General features: G+C 34.1%; 1 protein-coding gene across 1 annotated transcript; it reads left to right on the top strand.

The window, feature by feature from the left end:
- The first annotated feature begins 12,502 nt into the window (after window positions 1-12,502).
- Window positions 12,503-16,939, top strand: LOC120087021 (uncharacterized). Its single transcript, XM_039043862.2, has 2 exons — window positions 12,503-13,147; window positions 13,314-16,939. Exon 2 carries the CDS (start codon window positions 13,571-13,573, stop codon window positions 16,421-16,423), a length of 2,853 nt encoding a protein of 950 aa, XP_038899790.1. The 5' UTR covers window positions 12,503-13,147; window positions 13,314-13,570; the 3' UTR covers window positions 16,424-16,939.
- Window positions 16,940-20,960: the final 4,021 nt, after the last annotated feature.

The raw sequence follows: 20,960 nt of genomic DNA on the forward strand, positions 1-20,960 counted from the left end.
ATATTTATTTTCTCTCACTAAAGTCATAATGTATCAAATACATTATAATAATTATATCACATATAATTAAAATAACTTAATTATATCATATATAATTAAATCTCTCTATTAATTTGAACAATTCAAATTAATCAAAAAACTTATTCTCATTTAATCTTATTGAGCTACCAAGAGGACCTCATGGACCTGTAGCTTGAAGCTCCAACGGTATATGGATAATTAATCAAACTTTTAATTAAATTATTCACCATCCGTTAACTATCGGGTACTCCACTAAAGACCGATAGTTGCACTCTTCGCACTACATATCTGTGTCCATTGGATATAACTAATCAACAATATGATGACCCTTCACAAATTGCTCGTAAGTATAGCTAGGCTAAAAATTACCGTTTTTCCCCTATAGTTACATCTAACTTCTTAAGTACCACTGATCCCTCTAATGAACAATAGATCAAAGTCCAACAATGATTAATCCCTTCTCCGGCTAGAAGAGGGTGTGGCACATTGTTCAAGCCCCAGAATCAACCCTTAAAGGAGCAATTTATCTACTTACCATGACCTCGGGGAAGGAGTGAATTTCTTCTTGTATAGCTATGTTCCCAGCTCCCCAATCAGACGAATTCCCAAAATGGTAGGCTTGTTGAGTCGGTGATTTGGCCACTCTCACCCATACAAATCAAAGGACCGCCCTCATAGGTAGGAGTTCACGACTCACTTAGAATTCAGGTCATGTTACCTATGGTCATCTTGGTGAAGATCATATACAAACTTCTTTGTATAGAATATTTCGGCTCATATGTCTATACATGAATGATCAGGATCAGATCATTTGTAGTACTTTACAACAATTGTAACACCTACAATGTGAGTCATACTCGTAGTGTCACCCGGATAAGGTACCCAACCTTATCCACCTACTACAGACCATTTAGGTTATCACTTAAACATGATCCACCCGTATGTCTCTACATACATGTTTAAGTTACAAGATAACCTTGGATGTTAGTTTATTGGTTTGTGGTTAATGCAACTAAAATAAGAATAAAATATCATATATTTTATTAAATAGACAATGAGTTTGAATAAAATATCATATATTTTATTAAATAAACAATGAGTTTGTTCAATATATTTACAAACTATAGAACCCTACTGAAGGAAATCGGACATGAGGATTTCCATTAGCAGTGGAAGGATCTTTCCAAATTTCAATCATATATGAACATACACAATTACAGTCACAAACAGAAACAACAGGCTATATGCAAAACAGAAATTACAGCATGCTTTACTAAACGATCAAGGGAAGAAATTAACAAATCTTTGAAGACTTATATTCAAGATCCCTCAAGAGAAATTACCCCTACTTCGGGGAAGAAATGAACATAAGTTAAGACCACTGTAGTTACATCTAACTCCTTAAGTACCACAGATCCCTCTAATGAACATAAGTTATAGTCCTACTATGACTGAGTCCTTTCTTCTAAAAAGAAGCTGTGACCACTATATTCAAGCCCTGGAATCAGCATTTAAGGGAACAATTTATCTAATTACCCCTACTTCAGGGAAGAAGTGAATTTCATCTTGTGTAACTAAGTTCCCAGCTCCCAAATCAGACAAGTCCCAAAAAAAGGTAAGCATGTTGAGTTGGCAATTTGGCCATTCTCACCCATACTACTTAAAGGGAGAAGCTCCTAAAATACTGAGGATTGAGGTCATGTCATCTATGGTCATTTAAGTGAGATGTAAGTCTCCAGTATCAACGACGTTATATACAGAGACGAATCATCTCGAGGTACGGTCTTATACAAACTCTTTGTATAGGACAACCCTGCTCGCATGTCTCCACATGAATGGTCAGGATCTATCATCTGTAGTAGTTTACAACACTTTCAAACCCTTACAAAACGGGTTGTTTCCATAGTGTCACCAGGATTAGGAATCCCTCCTTAATCCTTATACTAAAGACCTATTTAGGTTATCACTTAAGACATGATCCACTTGTATATCTCATATACATGCTTAAGTTTATATAAGATAACCATGGAACTTTGTTTATTAGATATGAATAAATGCCAGAATGAAATAACACTTATTTTATTCATAAACAATGTGTATACTACAAACAATGAGACTCTGAGAGAATTAGGACACCAATCCCAACACCTACGAAATTCATCAACCTTAACAATCTCCCACTTGACCTAAAACTAATGAGGTGTATAATATAGTCAAAATACAAAGTACACAAATAATAAACTAGGGCATAACATGTGTCCAGTACAAATCTCCCACTTGCCCTAGTCTAGATGTGGCCTGTCCCATAGACACATACTCTGCAAATGACCCTCAAACACCTTAGCCGTGAGGGCTTTTGTAAATGGATCAATAATGTTGTGCTCCGAAGCTATCTGCATGACAATCACCTCCCCTCGATACACAATCTCTCAAATGAGATGATACTTCTGCTCTATATGCTTCCTGCGCTTGTGACTCCTAGACTCTCAGGAATTAGTCACAGTACCACTATTATGATAATAAAGTGTGATGAGCTTTGACATGTCTGGAACAACTTCCAGATCAGTCAAGAATTTCCTGAGTCAAACAACTTCCTTAGTAGCTTCACAAGCCACTACATACTCAGCCTCTATAGTGGAGTCAGCAATGCACCCTTGCTTGGTGCTTCTCCATACTACTGCCTCTCCGTTAAGAGTGAACACTGATCCAGATGTAGATTTTCTAGAATCCTTATCATTCTGAAAATCATAGTCCGTGTATCCCGTAAGGATCAAATTGAACTATACACGAGCATATAGTCCTTCATTCTCCATAGATACTTGAGGATGTTTTTAACGGTGGTCCAGTGATCTAATCCTGGATTAGATTGATATCTACTGACTATCCCCACTACATAGTAGATGTCAAGTCTAGTACATAACATCGCATATATAAAGCTGCCCCCAACCGGTGCATAGAGGATCTGTCTCATCTCTTCAACCTCTTGAGGTGTGTTAGAACATTGTTTCTTAGACAATATCACTCCATGCCTGAAAGGCAATAAGCCCCTCTTGAAGTTCTGCATCAAATATTTGACAAGCATCTTGTCAATATATGATGTTTGAGATAGAGCTAGCATTTTGTTCTTATAATCTCTAAATATCTGAATACCCAGAACAAACTGAGCCTCTCCCAAATCTTTCATTTGGAATTGGGTCGCTAGTCAGTTCTTAACTTTAGTCAGTAACCTACATCATTCCCAATAAGTAGGATATCATCTACATATAACACTAGAAAAACTACTGAATTATTGATGATTTTCTTGTATACACAAGGCTCATCTTCCAATAGTATAGTGGTTGGAAAAGGTGTAATTTTATGTTAATAGATCTTAAGATAACTTTTGCCAATGGTCGAATTATAGATAGAGGGTCCGGATAAGTAACCATCTCCTAACGCCAAATGGAACCGTCGGTATAAGTTGACTTCTCCTGATGGTGGAAAATTATTCTTATTGTTGGGAGAAATAACTTTTCCCAACAGTATCATTTAAGGTCGGCAAAAGCCCGATCCTTGTTCAGTCGAGATTTTCTATGACAAGGTTTTTTGGGTCGGGGAAGGTTTTCCCAATGACACTGTCCTAATGATGTTACGACGATTGGATTTCTAACGGGATAGCTTTTTTCGATGGTTTTTTTTAACTTTTTTCGATAGTTTCCGTCGTCGGCAAAAGTCCAAATTCTTGTAGTGAGTGGTGAACTAAAGTTTTTCATGTTTATAACCCAATCCCGATCTCGATCTCGATCTTGCCTGTGATTGATCAAGAAAAATATTTTTACGTGTTTTCAAAAAGTGTGCTATTTTTTTAAAGAGAAAAACTTTAAGGGTTATTTTAGATAATTTTCCAATATGTACTATGACATAGTGGTTAGCTTTATTAGTTGTTATCTTTGAGAGCTAATTTGAGTTCAAATCCTAGAGTAGTGTATGATGACGGGCAGAAATGCACGTCATCTTAGGCCTTTTATTTAGAATTATGAGGATTGTTAAGTGAAATATGCGGCGAATATGTTAGAAATTCATGAGAAAATGAGTTTGCGTCGATCAGCATTAAGAATCTCAGCTAACCCATTATTATGCGTTATTATGCATTCAATTGTTTATCTTTGTAGTTAACGCAGGAAGCGGACGCATACGCGGAAACCGAGCTATCACAAAGACGACCGCATGTGGAGAATTTCTCCATCGCAATGGCAAACGCATACGTTTAACGCATGGGTGTTGCGATAATCGACCGCATGCGTCCATCGCATAGGAGTTGCGATCGTCAAGCGATTGCGGAGATCGCATAGAAGTTGCAGTCATCAAGCGAATGCGGTCATCACAAGATTGCAGCTACATGATAACCATAATAGAGGGATGAACACAAAGTTGGTGGAATGGAACCATAAATGCATATCTCGGAAAAATCAAAAGATGATGTTGACATTTCACCTACCACGCCGTTAGCAACAGAGATTCAGAAAAGAACCATCGCACCGGAATGTCAGAATCAAAGTAGGTTCATTAACGCTGTCAGCGATCAACCTCTATAAATAGAAGCCGCTGAGAAGAATTTCATTTTATCTAAGGTTTTTCGCCTGAGGCTCTCCTTAGGGCGGATCCTTGTGATCCAAACTAAAGCATGAGAGGAGCTTGAGAGTTCTTCATCTCCTTCATCCATTCCGAGTGACGACCGGAGCCTTTGCCGAAGCTAGAGCTCGAGAGAGTCAGCTCTACCGCCCTTCTATGGCACCACCGACAGCCTTGACACACATTTGTTGGAAACAAGACATTGCTTCTAGCTGGTATTTTCACTTTTTTTCTTTCCTTACATTGTATTATATTACGTTTTGGCTTAAGGAATTAATACATTTTGTGATCAATGCATTTCTATATTTCCTTCGATTCCATCTCCATCTTCCTTTACTTAGCATCCTTAACTTTCATCGCATCACTTAGTGAAATTGTTAGAGTATTGCATACTTGATCATGCAGCATAGGAATATGAAGCATGTAGCAAACCACCGGGAAGTGTGCGTAGCGTGAGTGTGTGAGAAAACCTTATTTGCTTAGTGTGAAGTTGTAGCAAGGCTTGTCTATAAGTGGACGCAATGCTTGTCTATGAGTAAAATCAGCCACAACTAACTACCTGGGAGGGTAGTGGTCATTAAGTAGTGTAAGCAAGTGTTCCCTTGAGATAGGAATAATCTTACGTCAACCAGACTTTTGCGGTTACCTTGTCTTATGTATACGTCCGTCACACCTTTAGAGTTACTCGAGAGAGAGTCTAAAGAAAGAACCTAAGATTTGAGATAGTTAGGTTAGAATCGATGCTCGGGAGAGCTAGAATAAGATCCCATAAGCAAGAATGGAAACTTAGGAATAAGTTCCATTTGCTAATACAAATCACGTGCATTTGCGGCAGGCCTGTATGGCATGATTGCATTAGTCTGTGTTGGCTGGAGTTGCCCTTGTGGTCAAGCTTAGGGTTGCAATGAAGACATCTGTACATTTTATCTATTTTTCCATTCATTTACTAAGCGTCAACAGTTGTCGTGTCTCTACCTCTCATTCGTATTCTCACCGCTTAATCTGTTAGTTAGGAGTAGGAGAGTGCTTAGTTTACAAACCCCATCATTCTTTTATTCATCCGCTGCAAACATATCATCGCATACATCTAGCTACAAGTCCCTGAGTTCGACCTCGGATCACCCGAGAAACTTGCGTTCGCGTTATACTTGGCGTGGCATAAGAAAACTTGTGACAGGAACGCAAGGTCATCACATATAAGAGTAACACATATTTTCATTCTAACGCATGACCACCGATGTATGAGTATAAACGCATAACCTAATACATGCATCGCATAATTGCGTTCACACTAATTTTAGTCATCAAGTCTTTGATGGCTAATTTTACATCACTAGTGTATCATTTTTTTTTCTTTTAGCACTTTTTATATGAAATTGAATAATAATTTCCTACAATAAGTTAAAATTGTTGGAAAAAATAAATAAAATTGTTATTGTTATTATTATTATTATTATTATTATTTTAAATTTATAAAATAACAACTCCCCATGAGATTGTGTGTTTTTTTGTATGAATGATAACAACCTTAATGGAAGAATATGTATTTTCAGTTTAAAAACACACAAAAACATAAAAATTTGTGACCCCAATTCTCATCTCTATGTGCTATTACTGCTATTATTTACACATTGTAGCTTGATCAAGTCATAGGATTAAAGTCTTCATTTATATATTAATAATTTGTCCTATGTTGGGAGACGATCCATGACGTTTTGAGTACTACTATAGAAGATATAAAGTTGTCTTGAGGAAACAACATAAATTTATTGTATATAGATTAATTGTATTTTTATTGTTGCATTCTAAATAAAACTATTTTCTTGTATTTTATCGATATGTTTATTTTTATTATTTTTCTTCATTTGAATAGTGATTAACCATCCATGAATATAATATATTGATAATGTTTTTTTTATCAATATGGATTTTTTAAAGGAAAACAAAAAGTTAAAAATAAATCTATAATTTTATAGCTTTGTTTATTAGATTGAAAGTTATTGTAAAAATAGTTTGATTTCATTTTTCCAAAAAAAAAAGGTATAAAACAAAAATTCATGAAAACATATTTTTTGTTTTATTTTTTTTTTCCAAAAAAACATAAATAAAAAAATAATTACCAAACATATTTTTAATTTTTTGTTTAAAAAAAAAAAAACCAAAAGTTACAATAAACATGTATGGTTTTTGTATTTTTAAAAACTAAAAACCAAAAACAGATTTTCAAAAACTAAAAAACAAAAACTAAAAACTAAGACCCTCTTCGGTAACCGTTTCGTTTTTTGTTTTTTAAAATCGAGTCTTTAGACATTATTTCTACTTCTAAATTTCTTGCTTTGTTACTACTTTTTACCAATGATTTAAAAAATCAAGCCAAAATTTAAAAACTATTAGAAGTAGCTTTTAAAAACTTGTTTTTGTTTTTGGAATTTGGCTATGAATTCAACCATTTTACTTCAGAAAGATGCAAATCATTGTAAGAAATTTGAAGAAAATATACTTAAATTTCAAAAGCATAAAACAAAAAATGAAATGGTTACCAAAGGAGGTCTAAGTGGTCCCTAAATGGGCTTTAAATAAACTAGCTTCTAAAAGCATGCTTTTGTTTTTTGAAATTTTACTAAGAATTCAAGTCTTTTATTTAAGAAATATGATAACTTTTATAAAAACAAAATGTGAAGAAATAAGCTTAATTTTCAAAAACCAAATGGTTACTAAGGGTCGTTTGATAACGGTCCCATTTCCTGTTTCCTGTTTCCTGTTTCCTGTTTCCTGTTTCCTGTTTTCTATTTTCTGTTTCTTGTTTTTTAAGAATTTGAAACAAGTATATGTTTGATAACTATTTCTATTTCTCGTTTCTTGAAAAAAGAAATAGAAACATAAACTTGTTTTCGTTTCTTGAAAAGAAAATAAAAACATAAACTTGTTTGATAACTATTTTTTGTTTCTTGTTTCTTGTATTTTTTTCCTCATATTTTTTCTTGTTTTATACTTTAAATATAATTTAATTAAATTAAAGGAAAAATTGCAAAAACTACCCCTAAAGTATGGTGATAATTGCAACTATACTCTTAAACTTTTAATCTTAAAAATTGAACCCTCGAACTTATAGAAGTGTTAAAATTGGGTTAATTTTGGATTTTCAAACTTACACAATTGTATAAATTGTAACATTTGTCTAAGTTTAAGTATTTAATTTTTATTATTTGTGCGTCCACTTTCTACAATGATTGCAAGCTTGAGGGTCCAATTTTAACACTTTTAGAAGTTTAGTTGCCCAAATTTTACAATTAAAAGTTTGATGATGTAATTGCAACTACCACCATACTTAAGAGGTGGTTTTTGCAATTTATCCTAAATTAAAAAGTGTATATATATATAAACATACTCTTCCAATATGTATATACATAACATGCATTAAAATATTAAAAAAATGATTGCAATAAAATACAAATAAATTTCGGTACACAATTAACAACAACAATACAATTGTTTCTATCTTTCAAATGTTACTTAAATTTGATTTGCAATATTAACTCTCACACGAATCATTCATCTTGAATGATGTCGACTCAAATCCAGTTCAATTACATTGTTATATAAATATTTTAGTTATAAAATACTGAAAGTAAAGCTTAGTGAGCATTTTATATATTGTGAGATCCTAATTGGTTTCAAATGTTCTAAAAAAAACTCAAAACTCAAAATTCAAAATTCAAAAAATATATAAATATGCTACAAAATTTAAAATTTAAAAGATATTTAAATATACAAATTTTAAATAATATATAAAAATAAATATTAAAAATTTAAAATTAAAATAATATATTAATATGCATACTACATAATTTAAAATTTAGAATTCAAAATATATTTAATATATCTATGGAAAATTTGAAATTTGAAAATCAGAAAATATATAAATCTAAATATTATAAATTTAAATTCAAAATTAAAGTAACGTATGAATATAAAAAAATAATAAAGAAAAATAAAAGAAATAAAAGAATATAAAAAATATAACAAAACTTGAAGAACGATGGTCAGCTAAGGCGCGCCCATTAGGGGTGTTCAAAAAACCCGATGATCCCAAAAAACCGATCAACTCAACCCTATCCGTTCGGTTTGGGACGGGTTATGAATTCTTTTGGGTTGGGTTGGATTCAAATAAATGAAAATTTTATGGGGTTGGGTTGGTTCACGAGTCACCTAAAATAACTAAAACCAACCCGAACTTATTATTAACTTTAAAATGTATTTTTTTTTTTTGTTTATGTACAATTAGATATACATATATTTATTTTAACTTTTTTAATTTTACCAGATTTTTGGATAATTTTTTTTCAACAACTCTTAAAATTATTATTTTTTTTTGCACTTTGAAAAAAAGATTATACATTGTATAAATTGAAATTGAGTTGTTAATCTTAATTCATTTATGAAAATAGTTAAATCGAATTTTTACATATTAATATTTTACTTTTATAAAAAAAAATTTAAATAAATGACCCAAGTAACCTGAACCAACCCAACCCAAATATTTCATGATTGGGTTGGGTTGGGTTCATTTTTTAATGAGGGTTATTTGGGTTGAAAAAATTTACAACCCGAACAAGTGGGTTGGGTCTAAAAGGTCATTCAACCCAACCCAACCCACGAACGTGCCCATCTACCAATTTACCAAGCCTAATTTTTTCAACAAATTAGAAACGGAATAAATATAATAGAAATGAAACAGACATACTATTATTATTATTTTTTTTTTGTAGTTTCTCAAATTTGGTCTTATTTTCATAGACGTTCTTCAAATTTTAGAAATAAGAAATGAGACGATTATCAAATAAGTTAGTTTCTTGAAAAAAAAAAACAGAAATGTGAAACAAGAAATAGAAACGTTATTAAACGGATCATAAATGGAGCGTTAATAATTTAAAAAAGGACAGTTGCAAATATAACAATCAGGATCAAGGTATTACCAGATATAACATAATGTAAAAAAAATCACAAATATGAAAAAATTTAGATAGTCTATCGGTGATAGATCATATTGTTGGTAAGAGTCTATGAGTGATAAATCATATCACTAATATATTGTTGATAAACTTTACTATATTTGTAATTTTTTAAAAATATTGTTATACATTTAGTTATTATTTTTAAGAATGTTGTCCATTGTGATTACCCTAATTTTAAAGTTGAAATGCTAAACAAATAATTAAATTTAGAAGGTATAATTTGATAGATAGGAATAAATAGAAAATTTAATGTAAAATAAGGAATCATCGTGAGTTGACCGCTTTATAGAAAAGGTGAGGAATGGTGGGGACATATAATTTGTTGTCATTGGCATGCATGCATGGTGGGTGTGCTTGCAGATTAAAGGTTATGAATATGATTACCCTAATTATATTTCCTAATTATATATATCAAAGCTGTTTGATGGATATCAGATATTTTTACTTTTAGGTTTCTGACAATGACACATCTCAATCACTCTATTATCCTATTTATGTTGTGAGATATGATTTTTTTTTTATTACTAATTCAAAATTAAAATTAATTTAAATACAATTTTTTTCGATAACAAAAGTGATTTTAACCGTTCCAAAATGACTCTTAAATACGTCTTTAATTTAACATAATTAAGTAGATTGATGTATTTATTATCGTTTTGAAGATTGATAGTTCCATCCTCATCTTTTCACTATTGTTTGTTAAACAAAATATATATTAAATAATTAAAAGCTTTTTTAACAATGTTTTTATTCAATAAGATGAGTCTATAAGTCCGTTTAGATTGACTCGAGAAAAAAATGTTTTTCAAAAAATCATTTTTATTTAAATACTTTTGTTAAATTTATTAAAATAAACTTGAAAAGTTATTTTAAGTAGTTGCCAAACATCTTGTTTTATTCCAAAATGATTTGTTTTTTAAATTAAACACTTAAAAATGTATTTCGGACATACTCTATTATTCGTTCTTGAAAAAAGAATAATTTGTTATTGGTTAAATTATAAGTTTAATTTCGCACTTTTGAAGAGTGTCTATCTACTTATTTAGCCATTGAACTTTTAAAAATGTCTAGTATAAGTTTTGAATTTTGAATTTTTGTGTTTAATAGCTTTATGACATATTTGAATTTTGAAATACTAATTATTCTATTGGATATAAATTTAAAATTTATGTCTAATAATATCTAAGCCTTCAATTTTGTGTCTAGTAATTTCTTGAATCTTATAACATATCGAATGGATCAAGAGCTTATTCAATACAAAATTGAAAGTTTAAAAAATTATTAAACATATTCTTAAGTTTAGAAATCTAATTAAAACACAATTGAAAGACCTATTTGATATTTTTCGAAGTTTATGAATGTTTTTTTAGAGAAAAGTTTATAAATTACATGAATGATTTATAATTTAACCTTATTATTAATTATGATTTTCATCTTAAACACAAGAATAGAAATAAAGATTTGAATCCATCACCTAACTAAAACAAACTAACATCATTCTGTTGTGTTAGCAACTAAGATGTTCGTAATTCAAATTCCCTATTCTCCATTGTACACCATCTTGCGATACTCAAACTAGCATACTACATAAATTATTTGGGTAATAATTTGGTTGTTATTATATTATAATTGTCATTAACCTTTTTGTTATTAACCACATTTGAAATCCGTAGTAAAATTTAAGCATATTGAAAATCCATTATAAACCATATAAGAGGACAACTCAAGTAGCCTATACATTTATTTACTCATCATATAGAACATGGTTGATTAGACAACTTAAAAGTGACTATTTTATTTTTTGTTTTGTATTTTTAAATAACAAACTTATAATCACTACATACATATTTATGTATATATATATATAGTTTTTTGATATTTTATTACACTCCTTGTTAAGAAAAGTGAAAAAACTTACTAAAAAGTTGTGTTGATGTCAAAATACAAACAGAGAAAATGTATCTAACCATCATATGATATAAACAATAAATTTGTTTCAAAAAGAAAAGAACGTGACTTGCAAAAGAGAAAATATACACGGAAGTGTATGCTTGTCACACATATCTTAATACAAGTAAGAGAGTAGAATATTGTGGAAGCTAGAGAATTTGACATTAGAATTCAAGTTACCTCGTATAAAACTACAATGACATATTTATAGAGATGATTGACCTTAATTATTTCATGGTTTTGAAGTTGCTTAGGATATTCATAAACTTATCAGGTTAAGAGCGTGTTTTATTTCTTGTTTAGCTAGGATTGGTCGAGGTTGAGCACGTTAATCTGGGCTTTGACACGTATTGACCCTCTCCCGAATCTAGGGTACTATCTTTAGCCCAAAACTTGTTGTTTTCTAACCTAGTTACTTCTCTTGGTATTTTATGTTAAACCTTTGATTCAAAATCACCCCGAGCAAATTGTACAGAAAGAAGCGTAATTTTAATAATTAAAAAAGAAAGAACAAAACAAACCAATTATCATACGACCATGAGTATAAAACCAGAAAGAAAATAAATGAAAAATTTACATTTATTTATAAATTGACATGTAATAATTTTCCATCTTCCTTTTAGCAGAGTCATCTCGAGGTCTCAAACAAGTACTCTGAGTCAATATGACTCTAGCGTAGCCGAAGAAGACCGTTTGCCCCCAAACATTCTACAATTGCATTTTACACTTTTGATTCCTTCACTCTAAGCCAAGAACAGAGAAAGAAAGAGAGAGAGCTTCTATTTTGAATCCAAAATGAAATAAACAAAAACAAAAGGGCAACCAATTAAGCAAAGTGGACCATGGGGAAAATAGGCAAGAGGGGTCGAGGTGGATTTTAATGGGGGCGGAGGCGTAGTAATGGTGGGGGATGTGAAAGAAAGAAACACCCAACAAGCATTCAATGCAGACATGTTTGTATTGACTGGCATAGTAAATGGGAATTGATGGGATTTTCAAAAACCCTTTTCTTTTTTTTTTTTTTTTTTTTTTTTTTTTTTTTTCATTTCATCTCTCTCTTTTGTTTTTGCTCTGCATTTACTTCCATATGAGAGAATGTATGAACAAAGTGGGGGAGTAGTTGGTGGAGTTGTTGGATGCTGTTCTCTGCTCTTATGTTTCGTCCTATGCCTTAATCCAACAATGTTCTTTTGTTTTTATATTCCTTCTCTCCCATTCTCTTGTCAACTTCCTTTTTTGTTTGATGGTTTTTGTTCTTCTTACTATAAGCTTTCTGGGCTTCTCTCTGGATATTGTAGTGGTATCTATCAAAGCTTTGTGAAAATGGGTATCTGGGATTCTCTGTAATCTTTGGGATTCTCAGTTCAAAAAAGCAAAAGTCATTTGATTGAGATGACTTTGAATCTGGGTTTTGCATCTTTTTTGTTTTAGATTTCTTATTTTTTTGAATTTTTGAATGAGTTGTTGATGGAGCTGAAAATTTGAAATAAAACCATCTTCAGTTACGGGCCCTTGAAGAAGAAAGGGGTTCTCTTCTGATCGCATTAAAGGTAATGTCGCTTAGTCTGATGACCCTTTCCCTTTTGTTGTTCTTTGACATCTTTTTCCTTTATTTATACCTTCTCTTTAAGACCCACTGATTTTGATCTTGTAAAAGTTTGCCAGCTCTGAATGGAGGGAATTAATTGTTGTTGCTGTTTGATTGAACTGTTGTAGGTGATAAAGTAAAGGCTTCTCTGCAATGCACCAAAAGTTAGCAATGTGACCTGATGGGAATTCAATTGAAAAACCAAAAGAGAAAGAAAAGAGAAGCAACTGATTCCTCCACTTTCTTTTTCTCTCTTAAAATCAGAAACCCTCTTTTTGCTTTCTAGTTTGAACTTCGAAATTGGTAGCTTCTTCTGTTTAAAGCCCGAGTTTCTTGAAGTAGAGCTGTACAATTTCCTTGGCTTTGGCTTTATGTTGAAGAATTGATGCATCTTTCATTATGGAAGCCGTTGTCCCATTGCGCCGCTTTAATCATGGACAAGAAAACCAGAAGACGACATGGCTCTGGTGTAACGGAGAGGCGTAAATCCTCCATTCTCAGGCAATTGCAAGAAAACAAGCTCAGAGAGGCACTGGAAGAAGCTTCTGAAGATGGGTCTCTCGCAAAATCTAGAGACATTGACTGTGAATCGCCAAATTACGACAGGAATGTTCGACGGTCCAGATCTCTTGCTCGGCTACACGCTCAAAAGGAGTTTCTACGCGCCACCGCACTCGCCGCCGACCGGACCTATTGCACAGAGGATTTAATTCCGAATCTCTTCGATGCCTTCACCAAATTCCTCACTATGTACCCAAAATTTCAGACGTCGGAAAAAATCGATCAGTTGAGATCAGAAGAGTATGAACATCTCTCAGAGTCGTTCTCGAAGGTATGTCTTGATTACTGTGGTTTTGGTTTATTTTCTCACATTCAAACACAACAATTTTGGGAATCGTCCTCGTTTACTCTCTCTGAAATCACTGCCAATTTGAGCAACCATGCGCTATACGGCGGCGCTGAGAAGGGTACGATTGAACATGATATCAAGACTAGGATTATGGATTATCTGAACATTTCTGAGAATGAGTATGGGCTTGTTTTTACAGTCAGTAGGGGATCGGCCTTTAAGCTCTTGTCTGAGTCTTACCCTTTTCATACTAACAAGAAATTGTTAACTATGTTTGATCATGAGAGTCAATCTGTGAGTTGGATGGCTCAGAGTGCTAAACAGAGAGGTGCAAAAGTTTACAGTGCATGGTTTAAGTGGCCAACATTAAGACTCTGTTCAAGGGAGCTGAGGAAACAGATTACAAACAAGAGGAAGAGGAAGAAGGATTCTGTTGCTGGCCTTTTTGTGTTTCCTGTTCAGTCCAGAGTTACAGGGGCAAAGTATTCTTACCAATGGATGGCTCTTGCTCAGCAGAACAATTGGCATGTATTGCTTGATGCTGGCTCACTCGGTCCTAAGGACATGGATTCCTTGGGGCTTTCCCTCTTCAGGCCAGATTTTATCATCACCTCGTTTTATCGTGTTTTTGGGTCGGATCCAACTGGGTTTGGCTGTCTGTTGATTAAAAAATCCGTTATAGGGAGCTTGCAAAATCAATCTGGGCGGACTGGTACAGGAATGGTGAGGATACTCCCCATTTTTCCACAGTATATTGGTGATTCGATTGATGGTTTGGATGTCTTGGCTGGGATTGAAGATGATGCAATCAATGGTCAGGAGGATTCTGAAACTGAGAAGCATCAGGAGTCACGAATGCCTGCTTTTTCGGGTGTGTTTACGTCGAACCAGGTGAGGGATGTGTTTGAAACTGAGATAGAGCATGATAATAATAGTTCGGACAGGGATGGGGCTAGTACCATTTTTGAGGAAGCTGAGAGCATCTCAATTGGTGAGGTTATGAAGAGTCCAATCTTCAGTGAGGATGAGTCATCAGACAATTCATATTGGATTGATTTGGGTCAGAGTCCATTTGGTTCTGATAATTCTGGCCATCTTATCAAGCAAAAAACATGGTCACCCTTACCACCATCTTGGTTTTCTGGAAAGAGGAACAATAGGCAACGTTCACCAAAACCGGCATCTAGGTTCTTGAAAAGTCCGATGTGTGGTGATGATAAGCGGGTGAATTCAAGGCAGCATGAAGATTCGGTGTTGTCTTTTGATGCAGCTGTATTATCAATGTCACAGGATTTCGGCTGTGTGAAGGGGATTCCTGAAGAAGAACAATCTGGAGAACAAGACTCTTGCTGTGGAAATGTAGGAAGTTTAAAGGATTCTCATGTTGTTAGTGAGATTCAAGAGGATTCAGAAACTGGAGAAGAATCGGCTAGGTTGAGTGTTGCATCAAATGGAATTCGTCCTGCGAATGATACTTCTGAGTTTCAGGAACTGAAGCGTTCAAATTCCACAACATGTGGAGCCTTCAAAGACCTGAAGGAAAATGCTATAAGAAGGGAGACCGAGGGGGAATTCAGACTCTTGGGTAGGAGGGAAAGGAGTAGATTTTCTGAACGTGGGTTCCTTGGTTTGGAAGAGGGAGATAGAGCGATAAGCATGGGTCGCCGAGTATCATTTAGTGTAGAATATAATGAAAAAGAAAGTTTGAACGAGATGTTCGAGCTCGGTGAAGCATCTAATGCAGCCTTTGGCAATGAGGAATCAACGAGTGATGGAGAATATGTTGATGAGCAAGAATGGGGAAGGAGGGAGCCTGAAATGATTTGTCGGCATCTTGATCATATTGATATGTTGGGCCTCAACAAGACTACTCTCCGACAAAGGTATCTCATTAACTGGCTCGTCACTTCGCTGCTACAACTCCGATTACCTGGTCAAGATGACGTAGGAGTTCACCTTGTACAACTGTATGGTCCAAAGATCAAGTACGAAAGAGGTGCTGCTATTGCTTTCAATGTAAAAGAGAGCAATGGAAGAGGGCTAATACATCCGGAAGTTGTACAAAAACTGGCTGAAAATAATGGAATATCTCTTGGAGTTGGCATTCTCAGCCATGTACGGGTGGTAGACGTTCCAAAGCAGAATTCTGGACAGTATGATCTCGAAGACATGGCGTTGTGCAAACCTATGGGTAATGGCCATAACAGAAAGAAACTATTTTTCCGAGTCGAGGTTGTCACAGCATCCCTTGGGTTCCTTACCAACTTTGATGATGTTTATAAAATGTGGGCATTCATAGCCAAGTTTCTAAATCCATCATTTCTTGAAAACAATACTTTGTCTTCCGTCCCAGAGAGTTCGGAATCCTATCACCGGAGCCTGTTTTAGAGCGCGATTCTCCTGGTGGAAATTGGAAAGTTGAACTCATTTATCAGGAGATGCTGCAACGTACAGCACAGCCTGCTAAAAGTCCAACTTTTCCTGCTAAGCAGATGAGAATTAGTTCATACTGACTGAGATGACGAACACACGGTTTGTTTCAAGGAAGCATTTTTAAACAAAAGAGAGCTCAAGCTTCTTTTATCATCTGTGCATTGTCACAACTATCATTGTGGCTATCTACTGTGGAATGTGAACCGGATCTCTTCTGCTGAAACAAAAAAGACAAGAGGAAAGGTTTGGCTGACCTCTGTCACTGATTGATCTTCTTAGTTAGAATATACAAGATTGCAAGCTAGGTAAGTTGGTGCTTTTAACTTCGCCCACAGCTAATTTACAAACTTATTTGAGATTGTAAATCTTTTGTGCATTTACTTACAGATATAGAATCTCTGGTCTTTGTTTTTTCCTTGATCTTCTGTTTTGATTGTATTTCTTTGTTTAAGGATGCAAATTCGTCGTCAATAGATTTCTCTTCTATTTACATAGAAAAAACTTGGGTGCATCACTGGCTAGAGCCATGTTTTTGTAGTCCAACTACAATTTGCCACTGGCATGGAATTGGTGGCAAAAATATTGGGTACATCGGAAAACAATGCATTCTTTCCCATCTTGTCAACTGGACATGTGTACAGTATTTTTTCCGGATTTGGTTAGCTGCATTGGACATTTATTCTAAATGTCTGTTTGTTAGGAAAGTTTATGTTTTTCTAATGATTAATACTCATTATATCCTGTTGTAATACAGAACTTTTTCTATATTTCTTATGATTATTTTACAAGAGGGAGCATCCTTTATATATACACCTATGATAGTTAATTAAGGAAAACCTTATAACAGTAAAAAAAAATGTACATATGAAAAGAATAAAAGTAAATACAAATTACAGGGAATAAAATCATATGTATAAGGTAAGAGGTGATTTCCCATATTCAACACTCAAGTTGGGTAATATATGTTGATTAAGTCCAGCTTGATTTTTAAGTCTTCAAACATATTCTTAGAAAGGATCTTTGTTAGTATGTCAGCAATTTGCCTCTTGGTAGGTATGTAGTTGAGTGAGATGCTTTTGTTTTCAATTTTTTCTTTAATAAAGTGCCGATCAATGTCCACATGTTTTATGCGATCGTGATGGACTAGGTCTTTGGTGATACTGATAGTAGCTTGATTATCACAGTGTATCTCCATTGGTTCTTCTGATTTGATTTTAAGTTCAGATAGAATGCTTTTGGGCCACATTCCTTCACATATTCCTTGAGCTAGAGCTCTTAGTTCTGCTTTGACACTGCTTTTGGATACTACAGATTGTTTCTTGCTTCGCCAGGTGACTAAATTTCCCCAAACAAAGGTGCAATATCCGAAAGTTAACCTTTTGTCTATTTTTGAACTTGCCCAATCGGCATCTGGGAAGATTTCGATGTTTCTTCTCTTAGATTTCTTGAAGTATAATCCCTCTCCTGGAGTTCCTTTCAAGTATCTGAGTATTGTGTATACAGCTTGCATATTGTCTTCTGTTGGACTGTTCATAAATTGACTTACAAAGCTAACTGGAAAACAGATATCAGGTCTTATGTGAGTTAGGTAAATCAATTTTCCAACTAGCCTTTGATACTGATCTTTGTTAACTAGTTTGTGATTACTTTCTTTGATTATGTGATTGTTAGTGTCAATTGGAGTATTAGCAGGCTTGCATCCAAGCATTCCCGTTTCCTTTAACAGGTCAAAGGACATATTTTCTTTGAGAAATGCTCAAGCCTGTTTTTTAGCGGGCCACTTCCATTCCTAGGAAGTATTTAAGGTTGCCTAAGTCCTTTACTTCGAATTCCTTGGCTAAGAGAAGTTTTAGATTTCTTATTTCTACTTCATGGTCTCTAGTAAGGATAATGTCATCTACATAGACAATGATAATTGCTATTTTACTTATGGAAGAATGTTTGACGAAGAGAGTATGGTCAGATTGACATTGTGAGTACCCGTTTTCCTTTACCACTCTTGAGAATTTATCAAACCACGCCCTAGGGAATTGTTTTAGGCCATATAGGGATTTTTTTAGTTTGCATACCTTATTTATGGTTTGAGTAGATTCTACACCAGCCGGTATATCCGTATACACTTCTTCTTCTAAATCTCCATTAAGGAAGACATTCTTTATGTCTAATTGGTGAAGAATCCAATCATTATTCACAGCTAGGGAAAACAGGACACGAATAGTATTTAATTTTGCTACCGGGGCAAATGTTTCTTGATAGTCAATGCCATAGAACTGGGTGAATCCTTTGGTGATGAGTCTAGCTTTAAACCTATCTATTTCTCCATTAGCCTTGTACTTGATGGTGAAGATCCATTTGCATCTTACTGTTTTCTTTCCTGGAGGTAGGTCTATTATTTCCCATGTGTGGTTCTTTTCCAAGGCCTTTATTTCGTCTAATACAACTTGCTTCAAATTAATGTCATTGAGGGCTTCATAGACATTGTTCGAAATGTAAACTTGGGATAGTGTGGTTGTGAATGCTTTAAACATGGGAGAGAGGTTTTTGTAGGACAGGTAGTTTTGGATGGAATGCATCATACAGGTTCTTACCCCTTTCCGTTTTGCAATAGGAAGATCAATGTCTTCATTAAGTGTTTCAGCTGTGGAGTTGGAGACATGATTTTCCTGTATTTTGGTTGGGTTTTGATTGAGTACTGGCGCATGTTCAAGGGTATTCTTCCTTCTAGTATAGACTATAGGGTATTTCCTACTTTCTGGTGGGCCTTGATTGGGAATATCTATTTCATGTATATAAGGAACATATGGAGCACTCTCTTCAAAGAGATCTAGTTTTTGGGTTTCTTCGCTTTCCAAAAGTTTTCAGTTTTCTATGAGGGTGGAAGGTTCAATGGTGTGTTGCTTTTTGAAATAAGGTTACATCCATGGATGTATAGAACTTTTTTGTAGTTGGTGAGTAGCATTTGTATCCCTTTTGGCTTGGAGCATAATCGAGAAAGATGCATTTTATTGCCTTAGGATCTAACTTACTTCTATTGGGTCTATGATCTTGGACAAAGACTGTGCAACCAAATATTTTTAAAGGGACTGAGAAAATAATCTATCATGTGGAAATACTTCCTTAAGTTTTTGTAAGGGAGTTTTGAAGCCTAATATTCGAGAGGGCATTCTATTAATAAGGTAGGTGGCTGTTAGAACCGCTTCTCCCCAAAAAAAAGTGGGGGGTGTTAGCGTGACACATTAAAGCTCTAGAAACTTCTAGGAGGTGTCTGTTTTTCTCTCCGCAATTCCATTTTGCTGGGGAGTGTTAGGACATGTACTCAGGTGGGCAATACCTTTTTCGTTTAGAAAATTTTTCAAGGAAGTGTTAAAATAATCCTTAGCATTATTAGTGTGAAGAATTTGGATTTTGGTGTTAAAGAGATTGAAAATCATGGCAAACAGATTCTGGAATATGGAAGTAACTTCAGATTTTTCTTTCATTAAAAACACCCAAGTAAGTCTAGTGTGATCATTAATAAATGAAACAAACCATTTAGCTCATGTTACATTCTGAACTCTACTAGGTCCCCAAACATCACTATGCATCATAGAAAAGGGATAAGAGGGTTTATATGCGCTTACCGGATATGAGGATCGAGCCAACTTTGCCATTTCACAAGACTCACATTGAAACACCTGAGAACTTTTATTGAAAATATCTGGAAACATTCGTTTTAAATATAGAAAATTGGGATGTCCTAAACGATTATGCCATAACATTATTGTACTATCATAATTGTCTTTAGAAGCAACAAAAGTAGATGTACTAACATAATCATCTTTAGAGACAACAAAATTAGATGAACTAGATGTACTATCATAATAGTCTTTAGAAATAAAACGAGATTTGCTAAGACCTAACTCCTTGACTTAAGGCTTAAGAGCATTTAGTATGTAGAGACTCGAGGTTTCCTTAGCATTGCCAATCATCTTCCCCGAATTCAAATCCTGAAATATGCAATTATGTGAGTAGAAAGTTGCACTGCAGTTTTTCATAAACGTTAGTTTGCTTATGGAAAGAAGATTGTATTTAAGATTTGGGACATGCAACACATTTTCTAATACTAGATCTTTAGATACAAACACATTTCCAGTTCCCATTACTTTAGAATAGGTACCATCAGCAATCTTTACAGTAATTTAATTGTTACAGTGTGTGTAGTCAGTTAAAAGTGAGATGTCACCTGTCATGTGATTTGATGCACCATAGTCAATAATCCAAGTACTACCATTTTCTTTGGTTGCATTAAGGGCCCAAAGAAAGTTACCTAATTGTAGCATTGTTGCTACGTTGGTTTTTGATGTTTTTTGAGTAGGTTTCGGTTGGCCGAATAGTTTTTGTAGAAGGTCCAACTGCTCCTTAGTAAACACATTATATTTAGGGTTGACGTTACCTTTTGATGATGTACTTGCTTGGTAGGCCTTTCCATGTCTGTCTCCTATACCTTTGTTGG

The sequence above is a fragment of the Benincasa hispida genome, chromosome 9 (genome assembly GCF_027475165.1).
Source record: "Benincasa hispida cultivar pf3 chromosome 9, pf3_genome.v1.1, whole genome shotgun sequence".
NCBI lineage: Eukaryota > Viridiplantae > Streptophyta > Magnoliopsida > Cucurbitales > Cucurbitaceae > Benincasa > Benincasa hispida.

Bases quoted from the DNA above. Each gene is read 5' to 3' on its own strand.
- LOC120087021 (XM_039043862.2), top strand. From the start codon at position 13,571: ATGCATCTTTCATTATGGAAGCCGTTGTCCCATTGCGCCGCTTTAATC.